Genomic DNA, 12,935 nt, shown 5'->3' on the forward strand with positions numbered 1-12,935 from the left:
TTTCCACTGGATGAAATATAAAGCTGCTCCAAATGTGGGTCTGTCATCAACAGTCAGTGCAAGCTCCCAGCACATTCACAACACTCATTTTATCACCAAAAGAAGACAGAGGCAAACACTACCCTGGTATATTGAAGTCTAAGGAGCATACATCATCAGTGCTGTTTAACTTACCCGCTCTACACTTTTGAAGTACAGTTTGTATTCGGTGACAGTGAGCGTCCCACTGATGGCCCCAATGAAAGGACAGATGTATGTGACATCTTTGGCTGTGAAGCAAACATACAAATATTATTCGTTAACTCTGTCGATCTACTTTATTCCAGCCGAGCCTTTTGAATTAAGCATCAATCAAAATTGCTGTATTCCTCAATTACCTGCTCCCTAAATTACCTAAAAGTGGGCGGCACGGTGGCACAGTGGTTAGCACTGCTGCCTCACAGCACCTGAGACCCGGGTTCAATTCCCAACTCAGGTGACTGACTGTGTGGAGTTTGCACGTTCTCCCCGTGTCTGCGTGGGTTTCCTCCGGGTGCTCCGGTTTCCTCCCACAGTCCAAAGATGTGCGGGTCAGGTGAATTGGCCAAGCTAAATTGCCCGTAGTGTTAGGTAAGGGGTAAATGTAGGGGTATGGGTGGGTTTCGCTTCGGCGGGTCGGTGTGGACTTGTTGGGCCGAAGGGCCTGTTTCCACACTGTAAGTCTAATCTAATCTAATCTGCCTGCATAAAAACCCTGCTGTCAAACAAAGTCCACATTAAACCGCTGCCTGTATTGAAAACAGACACGAATCTCTCAGTCTTCGCAAGACAACAGGAGGATTTCGCAGGAGAGAAAACCGGAGGCAATTCACAGAAAAGGTTTAACGGGGTTTCTGGAGGTTAGAGGAGAGGGGGAGAGAAGTCTTGTGGTTTGCAATCAGGGAAGCACTTGAATCATGGTGGAGCAGCAAACATGGAGAATCCTGGATCAACCATGGGGGTGGGGGTGTCCTCCCTGGCTAGAGAGTCAGTGAGCGAACTGCCAGCTTCTTTTTGGAGGGGCTCGCAAAGCCACGAGCCAATCAGGTGGTGGCAAGGGCTGACCCCGGAATCAAGGCCCAGGGTCAGAGTTCATGCCTGTGGGATGTTGCTCGCCAACCAGAGGAGCTTGCTCTTGTACTCAACAGCGCCAAGAGGATCCAGTGGTTGCTGCTGGAAGAACACCCAGATAGGCCAAGGGCAAGTGATATTGAGGATTAATTGGGGTGGGGTTTGTGGGGTGAAGTGGACAAGGGATTAGCAGCATGGACTAAGTGGGGAACCCCCTTCCTGAGGCCCAAACCCTCAATCAGACACTGCATATTTTCAATCGAGGGATTCCATGCCCCCTCTCAGACCCTTCACACACCTCTTAACTGTGCCAGTCAGCTGCCCATCTAGTTACATACTAAGAGAGTGACCTATGGTTGGGTTACTGTTGGCATCAGCCAGGACAGGGTGGATGATTGAAGTCTTTGAGTGAGTATTACCTGGCCACACTAGGGCCTCAATTGGCAGTGGGACTGGAAGTTCAGCTATGAGCCTCCCTGCCCAGATTTAATTCTGGAAGAGGTGCAAGGCAGTAGGGTTCAACTATGACACCATCCTGCTGATTCAATGGAGTTCCAGCCACAGGCAAGAGCAGACAATTCCACCGATGGAGTCAGGAACTTTGCTTTGAATCCTATAATGGCCAACTGCAGGGTAAGACTGCAAGTGAGAGAGGCAAGTGAGGATGAAGACCTTGGAGCTGATTGCGAGGGCATAGAAGTCACAGGCAGAATGTGCAATGGAAACCGTGGGCGATAGTGTGGTGGGACAATACTTTTTGGGAAAGGGCTTAGTGACGTGAGTTCTGAATTATCGGAAATTTGTAAAATTGAAATATTTCACTGCTGAGCACACCTCAATAGCTCCACTTCTACTAGCTCTGCCGAGTACAGATATGAGCTACACAGACCTAGAAACCCTTGGTTTGTTGTCCGGTCTGTACAGAGTTCACAGCTCTCCGCCTTCACAGAAACACCCCTGCTCCTTCTCTCTTGTTTACAGGAAATGAGGACAGATAGAGCGAGGGATCCACTGCTCTCATTATCCACTAGTTGCTGTTGGGCAACGCGCACACACATCATGAATTGGGTGCAAAACATCACTGATTAAAAGCCTGTCGATTCACACTTCCCCAGTTCATACGGGGGGGGGGGGGGAGTTGGTATTTAAGTAAGTGCTCGAAAAGGCAGGGATGTGGATATCGAATTAAAAACTAACACCCAGACTTGGATCATTCAGAATAGCGTTTTGATTACAAAATACATATAACCATCAATGATAAAAGATTCCAATTACCACTGGGCTCTTCAAAAAAAAGCTTTTTATGAAAGCACAGTAAAACAAAAATCTGGTCAATTACTGTACACACTTGGCTTCAATTGAGACTTTGTGAAAGTGAGGACTGCAGATCAGAGCTGAAAATGTGTTGCTGGAAAAGCGCAGGAATTTCTGAAGAAGGGCTCATGCCCGAAACATCGATCCTCCTGCGCTTTGGATGCTGCCTGACCTGCTGCGCTTTTCCAGCAACACATTTTCAACTTTGTGTAAGGCACCAATCTCAAGGCAAGGTGAGGCAATTTTGCACAAATTTAAAACACTGTGCTCTCAACCATTTTGCCTGTCGGAGTTTAGGGTCCCTGGAAACAGGACCCAATATGACTTTTGGCGTTTTTTTCAAAGGAATGCTATTATTCATGTTGGTCAATTTAAGCTTTTTTTCAAAAGAAAAGTTGAAAGACTACTTAGAAACATAAAATACAGAAACTTACCAATTGCTTTGATAGCTTCCCCTGGAAAAAGTGGTGCTTCCTCCATTTGAGCCAGTTTATTTCCATCCCTCAGCACCTGACAATTAACCAAACCCGTTAAAGGCACAGCCCACCCATTACTCTCACCTTCTCCGCACACATTCTATCACCTCTCTTTCTCCATCTCTTAATAAAGTGGCTCCAGTGTTACCTAAACCTGTCACAGTTTCCTCCCACCCACCCACTTGGAAATTTCAAAGCTATTTCACAAACTCAAATTAAAATCGCCCCTTCCTTTCATATTTCACATTAATCTGAAACAGTAAAACCACTACAAAATAAATAGGGAATTGAAACAAATGGTTCACAGCAGATTACTATGAAATAACACATCTTTTTCTTTGTCACGGCTTTCAGGCCATCAAAGAAAGGCAGCTTAAATTAAGACCAATATCTGTGGCTTTATTCTGGGATGTTTTCCCCCAACCCTGCTTACAAAGCTTGGTTTAATTAACAGCATGATTTCTGCAGTTACAGTGTGCACATCTTTCAGTTTGCTACCTTACTGACATAATATTCTCTTGTTTCTGAACGGGTGACCACACGTTCAAAAGTCAAAACTGGGACAGATTGAGAAGCCACAGGTAGGGGGTCTGACACATTGGAAAACCAATGTTCAAGAAGGAGAGGCAACTGAAGGTGGGAGGCTCTGCAGTGATGACATCCATGGGGCTATGTTCCAAAGTAGGCAACCCTGCTATTTAGATCATTTAAAGGTGTAATCAGTTGTGGGGCAATCAGTATCCACAAGATCAACCGATCAGCTCTGGTGAAGAGTCATCTAGACTCGAAATGCTGGCTTGTTCTCTCGCCACACATGCTGCCTGACCCGCTGTGATTTCCAGCATTTTTTTGTTTTCAGTACATATTCTAGCATCCGTAGCAATTTGCTCCCAGATGGTGACAGGTCTCTGGGAGAGAACAAGGAGCAAATGTTAGGAGGCATGCAGGTCTGCTGCATACAATGGGATGTGACAGGCAGGACAAAATTTCACACAGATGTCCTCCCTCAAGACAAAACAAAGGTGGGAACTAGGAGTTCTGAACTACTTGTAGGAAACTGTTGAGACACTGAGCACGTTTAGTGAAGATCAGGGACTGAGCTGGAGAAAGCAGGCCTTATGGTCACCCTCACTTCTGATCATTAACCTTATTCTGTTGATGATGGATGATTGCAGTCCGTTCTGCGGATACAGCGCAGAATAATAAAACATCTTGAATGTACATAGTACCTGCAGTAATTTAGCATAACAGGATTAACATGATACATGCTTTTGCGTGGCATGAATGCGGATGAACAGCCAATCCCTCACAAGCACAGCATGAGCCTTTTTCCTTCTGCTTTAGTGGTGTAGAATTCCATTACAGAGCAGCTCAATTACTCCATTACATCAAACTAATGAATTAACCTCACTGAAGCATTTTATTGCGATATATGCACATTCCATTTCACAAACATACATATTTATATAATGCATTGTTAGAAAGCACAGCACAGTTCATGGTTTGCTTTAGTAACACTGTGGAACACTGCTAATCTGAACCTTGTGCACTTCAGCACTCTGAACGGAGAGTTCGATTTGTAAACACCATCACGGTTGGATACGGGCTCCAGTATATTTTTAAGTTGAACACCACCCCCAAACAATCAAGAGAATGATCGCCCTTACTGTTGGTCTTACAGTGACTGCCAAGCTGAGAGGCACAGGAAACTGTAAGTAAAGCACAGTATGCAGCGAAGATTTGTGCAGTTTAATCAATTCAGATTAGCACTGTCCTGCTGAATCATGCAACACACAATGGGTACTTTTGGTCGGAGACGAGAGAGCAGTTTGCTGACACGGATTTTTGTTTTGTTTTGAAAACCAAAATACCTGCATGCAATTCATTCATTGGTAGGTGCTGGTTAGCTGAAGTCAGCTACAGGTTTAAGGAGAGTGGTGGGGAAGAAAAAAAATCACACATTTTCAATAAAGAGAAAGATCACTTGCCAAGGATTGAACACCCAGTTCAGGGTCAGCATCAGAATGGGAGGACCCATTGCAGCTATCCTGATTGTCCTGCAGATCAACGTCAGCAGTGGGGCGGAGGGGGGGGAAGCAGGGGAGCATGCACAAGGTGAGAGGTAACATATGTTACAGTTTACTAACGTGCAAACACTACAGCAAAAGGCTAGTACACATTGGGGAGCAATTTTACAGACTTTCCTTCCTTTTAAAAAAATGTACATTTTACACTGAGTTAAACAAAAAAAAAACTAAAGCTTTTTAATTCAGTGCAACAAAAAAAGTTTGAACAGCTCACATCTATTGACTAAAATCAACAATGATAATGGGAAACAGCATGAAAAATACAAATGGAATGGACTGGGTTTCTGCCTTCGTGCTTTGGAACTGGTGTTATGTGCCCTACATGCTCTGTTTGAATACTTGGTCTCAGGGTCTCCCCTTTAGCTGGTTCATAATTGTCCTGCTTTGAGAGGTGTCAGGATTCAGCATGGTCTACAAGATGCCAGTGCCGGATTTTGCTGATTTCCGATCAGTGGACGAGAACTGGAAAACTGATGCCAGTGGACTAGTCGAGTGATTCTAAAACCTGGACAGAGAATCCAGAGCTGGGATTCGATCCTGCCTTGTGTGAGCTTAAGGATCAGCAACAACACTGGAGAACTGCCTTGTTTTGGGTATCAGGGCTACAACTGCACTGACAAGCCAAAATTCTACTCACAGGCTGCATTTAATCTATACTAGTCAGATTGTAACATTAAAGAATTTTGTGGTTTTAAAACATTCTGATTTTAAACTAAATGTCATTGGTCCTCACAGAATGTCTTACAATGCAGGCCATTTGGCCCATCTTGACTGTACCAGCTCTTCAAACCAGCATCATTACCTCATGCCAATCTCTTGCTTTTTCTTCATGCCCTTGCACACTATTTCTATCCAAATCACCATCCAATGTCCTTCTTGGATGCCTCAATTGAACCTGCCTCTGCCACACTTCCAGGCAGTGAATTACACACCTTAACTCCTCGCTTCACTCTTGTTTCATTTGCACATCACTTTAAATCTACGTCCTCTTGTTCGTGATCCTTTTACAACTGGGAATAATTTATAGTCATACAGACCCTTCAGTCCAATTCATCCATGCTGACCAGGTTTCCCAAACTAAATTAGTCCCCCTTGTCTGTATTTGACCCAAATCTCTCTAAACCTTTCCCATCCATGTACCTGCCCAAATGTCTTTTAAACGGTGCGACTGTACCTGCATTTGCCACTTCCTCTGGCAGTTCATTCCACATACAAACCACCGTGTTTGAATTTTCCCGATCTACCCTAACGAGCCTGCTCATGATTATAATAACCTCAAAATCAGGTCTCCTTTGGGCCAGACCTTCTCTCCATGAACAACAGTCCCAACTTCTGCAATTTCCCCCCACATGCACGAGCAGCGATGAAAACGACAATACAGAAATTTCAGCACTTATTTAATAAATTATTCAGTGCTTGAACATGTCCCTGATTACCATAACGTCTCATGTTTAAAGTTAGTGATAACTGAACACCAGAACCACAGTTAACTCAGAGTGGAGGGTGTAGCTGCTCTAGATCAGGGTTGTTCTACTCCAGATATGTGTTATGACATCTCTGAACAGGTTGACTAAAAAAGATCTATGAACAAGAATACATTTAAACCCACGGAAGTCAAGACAGAATCTCCTCCATGCCCACCAATCAATCTGTCTCCCCTCCATAATGCAGTCAGCTCTTACCCTTAGGGCACTGACCAGAAATACCTACCATCCCCAATTGGCAGTTCCAGCAAAGAACATTCAGAAACAACAAATCCAATCTCCTTACGGGATGAACCAACCGAAATGTGGCTTCAAAAGCACAGCCCTCATCTTGGACTTCCTAATATTAACCATTTCACCATTTCTACCAGGAACTGTATTCCAAAACAACCACCTTTCTGAAGGTCTGTAAGCTAAAAAAACAGTTAACTGTCACAATACACATCTTATATCTATTTCTGACCCACAGAAAGGGCCGTTTCAAAATGAGATAGAAAATAATTAAAGCAAAACACTTCCACCTTCCATCCAGACTGCACGGCTTGATTAAAAAAAACCCGCATTTGTCATAATAAGTGCAAAGCTACCACTTCAAATCGATATTACAACAGAATGATTCATTCAAACATCTTAAGTATACTTTTGTGTGTTCAGAGCACTGAATTTCACCTGAAATGAGTCTTTGTGAATTTCACCTGCTTTGAAATAAATGGTTCAAGTTATACACTGCTGATAATTACTTCCGGCCTAATTTTCACTAAACAGGAGGGTCCAATTGAACTGCTGATTGCAACAACTACCAATTTCAAGGTTCAAACTGACCCAGCATTTCAATAACTCGACAGTGTGCGCAGAAGGGAAGGGTTTTTTTTATATACAATATGATTTACAATCTGTAACCAATTTAGGCAAAATGCTCTTTTACTCTGACAATAAAGAATTATTTAGGTGTGAATCAAGAGGAAGAACATCACAATGATTGGCATTAGGTATGTGTCATCTAGGGTACTTGTAGCACAGGGGTAATATTCCTACTCTGAGCCTGGAGGCCCATGTTCAAGTCTCCCCTGCTCCTGAGCTGTGTAACAACATCTCTGAATGGGTTGATTTGGGGGGAAAAAAAATCTGTAAATGTGGAGGGTTTATTTAATATTGAATTTGAAACAGATTAACAAAAAAAAAGAATATTACCCTGCCTAATGTTGTACTTAAACATCTCTTTCAAAGACATCACAAATATCAAGTTTACAAATGTGTATGCGATGTGCTGGTTCTGGGAATATATTGGTATTACCTGTTTGAGATAATCCTACGGTGTAACAAGCAGTTAGTGCAAAATATTCACTGGTAATATTCATTTTTAAGAAGTTGCCTCACTAGTTTTTATTCCTGCTCCAAGTTACAATATTCTAAATCAGTTATTCAGTTAACCGGAAGATCCCAGGGCTTCAGGAGATGCTATTCATTTGAAAACAACCACCAACAGTGACTCTCCTGAGAATTTACACTAAACACAGATCGACTCTAACATACAAGTTATTTACTTGGGCCATCAAGTCTATACTAACACTCAGCAAGGACAATCCAGTAAATCCAACAGCCACACATTGAATGTTGAACCCCTTCAAGTACTGATCCAAATCCCTTTCTCCCTCCATCATCCTTTCAAACATCACAAACTAAATCCTCTGGATATTCTGCAGAAAATTGTTTCACTTCATCTCAGATTCAATTCTTTTGACTGGTTAATATCGTCTAGCAGTGTCTTTGGACTCTCAATTTTCTGTGAATGGGAACAAATTCTTCCTGTTTACTTTGCCTAGAGGCATCACGGTTTAGAACAACCTCTGTTAAATTTCCTCTCAACCTCCTGTTCTCCACAGGAATAACTCCAGCTTCCAATGTATCCATTTCACTGAAGCCCCCAACCCTGACAGCATTTTATAAATCTCTTCTGCACCATTCCTAAGACAGTGGCATTCTTCCTAAAGAGCAGTGCCCTGAGCTGTACATGATATTCCAATTAAGACCGAACTAATGGTTTGCAAATGTCCACCGTAAAGTCTTCCGTATGCTTTTATTTTTAAAGGCCTGAATCCTGCTTGCTTTTTCAATCAACATCTCAACCTAACCTGTCAGCTTCAATGATTAATGCACATATATCCCCTATGTCCATGCCCCGCTATTGCTGGAGAGGGAGCACATCATGTCCTGCAGTTTGCTTGAGGCCTTATATGACCGATGGGACCTGAAAGTGTATCTGCAAGCCCAGAATAATATTTTAATTTAAATTAATAAACTTCCTTTAAAGTTTTGATTTATATTATTGTATGTCTTTAAAGGGCTGTTAATTTAATTGGTTTGTTTTATTAGATATACATTAGATTCTCTACAGTGTGGAAACAGGCCATTTGGCCCAACAATCCAAACCGACCCTCCGAATAGTGACCCACCCAGACCTGTTTCCCTCTGACTAATGCACCTAATACTATGGGCAATTTAGCATGGCCAATCCACCTGCCCTGCATATCTTTGGACTGAGGGAAGAAACCGGAGCACCCGGAGGAAACCCACGCAGACACGGGGAGAATGTGCAAACTCCACACAGTCAGTCGCCTCAGACTGGAATTGAATGTGGTGCTGAGGCAGCAGCGCTAACCACTGGGCCACCGTGCCACCTTCAAAAATGTAGAATCGTAGAATCACTACAGAGTAAAAGTAAAATCCCTATTCCAACAAACACATCCTTACTTATTTTGTTGCTGTATGCAAAACCTATGCTTATGGTGGCAGTCTTTGGATTAGAGTTCTTAGAAGCTGAAATACTAATAACGTACAATTATTCAAGAGCATTGCACGGAACGAGCTGATCCTGACGGGGGGATTGTACTGTAAAATGTCAATACTAAGTGAAGAGTGTCAGGCAGTGTGCCAGTGTTTCTGATGGGATTTCGGTGACTGTCAGTAACTACAGAAAACATCACCAGCGAGTCTATATTTTTAATCAGGGTCACAGAGCTCTGACACTATGTACAGAGACCTCAGGCCATTCAGTCATAATTGTTCATGCAGAGGTTTATATACCACACGAGCCTCCTCCTACCCCGTATATTTCATTCCTTTCTCCCTCATTTGTTTAACTACTTTCCCTTCAATGTAACTAAGCTACTCATCTCAACTGGGGTGGTTGCAAGTTCCACATTCTCACTATTCTTTGGGTAAGCAGATTCCTCCCGAATTCCTAATTGGATTCATCAGTCACTATTGTATAGATATGCGGCCCAGGTTTGGTCTCTCCATAACTGGGATCAATTCCCATGTTCCTACAGGGTGGCACAGTGGTTAGCACTGCTATTAGCACAGGGACCAGAGTTCGATTCCAGCCTTGGGCAACTGTCTGTGTGGAGTTTGACCATTTTCCCCATATCTGTGTAGGCTTCCTCCGGGTGCTCCGGTTTCTTCCCGCAGTCCGAAGATGTGCACGTTAGGTGGATTGGCCATGCTAAATTAGCCTGTACTGCCTAGGGATCTGCAGGCTATAGGTGGGTTAGCCATGGTAAATGCTGGGTTACAGGAATAGGGGGTGCTTTTTGGAGGGTCAGTGCAGACTCAATGGGCCAAATGGCCTCTATCTAAATTGTTGGGATTCTATGATTCTACCTACTCCATCCATTACATAATCTTAAAGGCCTCAAAATCAGGTTACCCACTAATGCCCCCCTTTTCGATTTTTTCTTTCTGCTATCGTCCTCATCAATCTTTTTAAAGTGCCTCTATATGCTTTAACTTGCAGACTAGACTACTCCAACTGTGGTCTCACCAAACATTTACATAAAATTAACATAGTTTCTCTGCTTCCAAATTCTATGCTTGCAGCTTCATGTTTTGCTTTTGTTACAGTCTTAATGAACAGTGTCTTAGTGAGCTGTATCTCTCAATTGCCCTTCTTTTTTAAAAATCTAACCAGAATTAATCGTCTCCTTGTCCCTCCATCACTAAGACCTTATTATTTTGTACATATTGATATTCACTTGGCAATTAACACAGCCACTCTGCAGATTAATCTACCCTTTGCCAACATCTTCCTCAGTATTAACCATAAATCCCTTAGTTTGATGTCATCACCTGGGACGTGTCTGTATTTTCAGTGTGGTTTCTGTGGCTGTGTTGCGACTTCAAGACACAATCATTTAAAACCAGCCCAACTTCAATTGTTCTGTGAGGATTTAACAGCGGTTTTCACGATCAGTCTTACAAAATCAGATCTGAGGGAGGTTTAGAAAGCAAGCAGGTTGTAACCACTAGCCTGCTTCATACCAAAGGAACAGGCTTCAATTTAAAGGTCTGGGGATAGGGGCGGTCTGTTACACTATTACATGCTTGGAGCAGGAATGACACTGGCTGAGAGCAAATCCTTGTGCTACAAATTGCCACAAAGCTACACACATCAACTTGGTCAACAGTAGTTTTGTTTTAATAAGCACTGCAAAAGTTGAAAATCCCACTCCGTTAAAAGGAGGCAGAAAGTATAACAGTTATACTGACACTAAAACACAGGAAACATGAGGCCAAACACACTGGAAGCGTTGCGTCAGAGTACAAGAGACAAACAGCAAAGAAGAGAAGCCTGCTATGCTCCTGATTTGTTTCATCCTTACCCTTAGATTAGGCCTCCTGTGACCCTGTTAGTTAAAATACATTGACAAGAAATCAATAAAGGACATTCAGTATCCCGGTCAAAGTCTCCCAACATTGAATCTTTCTCATCCCAGTCCAGTGACATCAAAAACAAAATAACATCACAAAAGCAATGAAATCCACAATGTAACTCATCAGTGTGTCAGTTTTGCACCATTTAGCAGTCATCCTTCAGAGAGGGCTCACAGGGTGAAGTGGGTGAAGCCGTGAGGATAACAGCAGACAGTTTAGCTGTAATCTTTTTGATCTATGTGTTAGTCCTGGTGAGCACTGTGATCACACAAGTCTCCCAGTAGCATGCAAACACAGGCAACACACTGCTTCAATTGGCCATTACACTGAGGCACTTTAAGACAGGGAGGGAGAGAGACTGGGGGATGTGGCCTCTTGTTCGCAATTCCCTATACAGAGAGTTCCTGATGTCAAACAACAAGCAAATACACAAAAAGTCCTATGGGGCTTGTTCTTTCAGCAGCAGTTTGAGTCCAAGCCTTCCCCTCAGCTGGACAGCAGCACAGAGGGCGAGAGCAGAGAAATCAAAATCTTAAAAAAAAATGAAAGGAGTGGAACACTGGCAGCATAACCTCTGATGTATTTCTGACGGGATTCAGGACAGCAGCTTCCTCATACAGCTCAGGTTAAGTTCAGAGGGCAGTCGGGCCACTCTTAGCTATGGTTCCTCAGCTCTGCGGTTACAACTCTGAGCCGTCAACCTTTCAACCCGTGCCAATGAGGAGTCCTGGGCTTCCAGAGACAGATTGCCAAGTGGGACACTGTGTGGAGAGAGGCAGGAAGCTGCAAAAAATAAAATGGTCCTGGGCTTGGTTTTTTTTTCCCCAGTATTTTTTCAGTCCTGGACCCAGTATTTCAGTTCCTGGATGCTGGAGACCTGAAGGTGAAGGGAAACGAAGCACAGCCAGGATAAACTGAGGTGTGCTGTGGTGAAATCCTCACAACTACCTCGCCCAATGGGACACTGCAGGAAGGACTGCAATTGGTCCTCATCTGGGTTCTGGTCTTTGGGGTGGTGGTGGACAATGGAGCGAGACCGGATGTGGTGAGGAATGGGCTCAGCAGGGGATAGACAATCTCAGCTCCTGTGGACTCAGTGCAGCCTTACTGCTCCGTCTGGCAAGATTAAAATAATTAGTTCTGTTTTGGGACAACTAATCACTCATGAGTAGAGTTGGTCTGATATCTGCCCCATGCCACACTGTCACAAGTTTGATTTTAATAGAGGCTTTACAACAGGGATGAGAGGAGGGGAGGGTCACTGTCACTCAACTGGGAATCCAGAATCTCAGCAGATATAGCGAGGGCATGGACTCAAATCCCAAAACATAGCAGCTAGTGTCAGTTTGAGTTCAATCAAAACAATCTGGAATTGAAAAATCAGCCTCAGGAATAGTGATCACATTCATTATCATAAAAACCCACCTTGACACAGTTGTACTGAAGAAGAGTCACTGGACCGGAAATGTTAACTCTGATTTCTCTCCACAGGCAGGCTGCTGGACGTGGTGAGCTTTTCCAGCAATTTCTGTTTTTGTTTCTGCTTCATTAATGTTATTTTTTCTAAAAATTCATTCATGGGATGTGGGTGTCGCGGGCTTGGCCAGCACTCCTTACCCATCCCCAATATCTTTGAGCAGTTAAGCGTCAACCACATTGGCATGGGTCTGGAGTCATATGTAGGCCAGCCAGGTACAGATGGCAGCTGTATTCCCAAAAAAGACATTTGTGAACTAGATGTATTTTTCCCCCAACAATCAACAACAGATCACAGT

General features: G+C 43.4%; 1 protein-coding gene across 5 annotated transcripts in view; it reads right to left on the reverse strand.

The window, feature by feature from the left end:
* mtmr1b (myotubularin related protein 1b) overlaps nucleotides 1-12,935 on the reverse strand; it is a 108,332-nt gene that overhangs the window by 56,048 nt on the left and 39,349 nt on the right. For 2 of the 5 annotated variants that reach the window (XM_060832421.1, XM_060832419.1), the window contains exons 3-4: nucleotides 2,838-2,913; nucleotides 175-269 (exon numbers count right to left, since the gene is read on the reverse strand). In XM_060832421.1, coding sequence (XP_060688404.1) covers nucleotides 175-269; nucleotides 2,838-2,883 — 141 coding nt within the window. In that variant the 5' untranslated portion in view covers nucleotides 2,884-2,913. Of the gene's footprint in view, nucleotides 1-174; nucleotides 270-2,837; nucleotides 2,914-4,750; nucleotides 4,797-4,867; nucleotides 4,937-11,108; nucleotides 11,133-12,935 lie in introns of those variants that run through there. The other 3 variants (XM_060832417.1, XM_060832418.1, XM_060832420.1) reach the window with 3 other exon arrangements.

Source organism: Hemiscyllium ocellatum, chromosome 11 (genome assembly GCF_020745735.1).
Source record: "Hemiscyllium ocellatum isolate sHemOce1 chromosome 11, sHemOce1.pat.X.cur, whole genome shotgun sequence".
NCBI classification, from domain to species: domain Eukaryota; kingdom Metazoa; phylum Chordata; class Chondrichthyes; order Orectolobiformes; family Hemiscylliidae; genus Hemiscyllium; species Hemiscyllium ocellatum.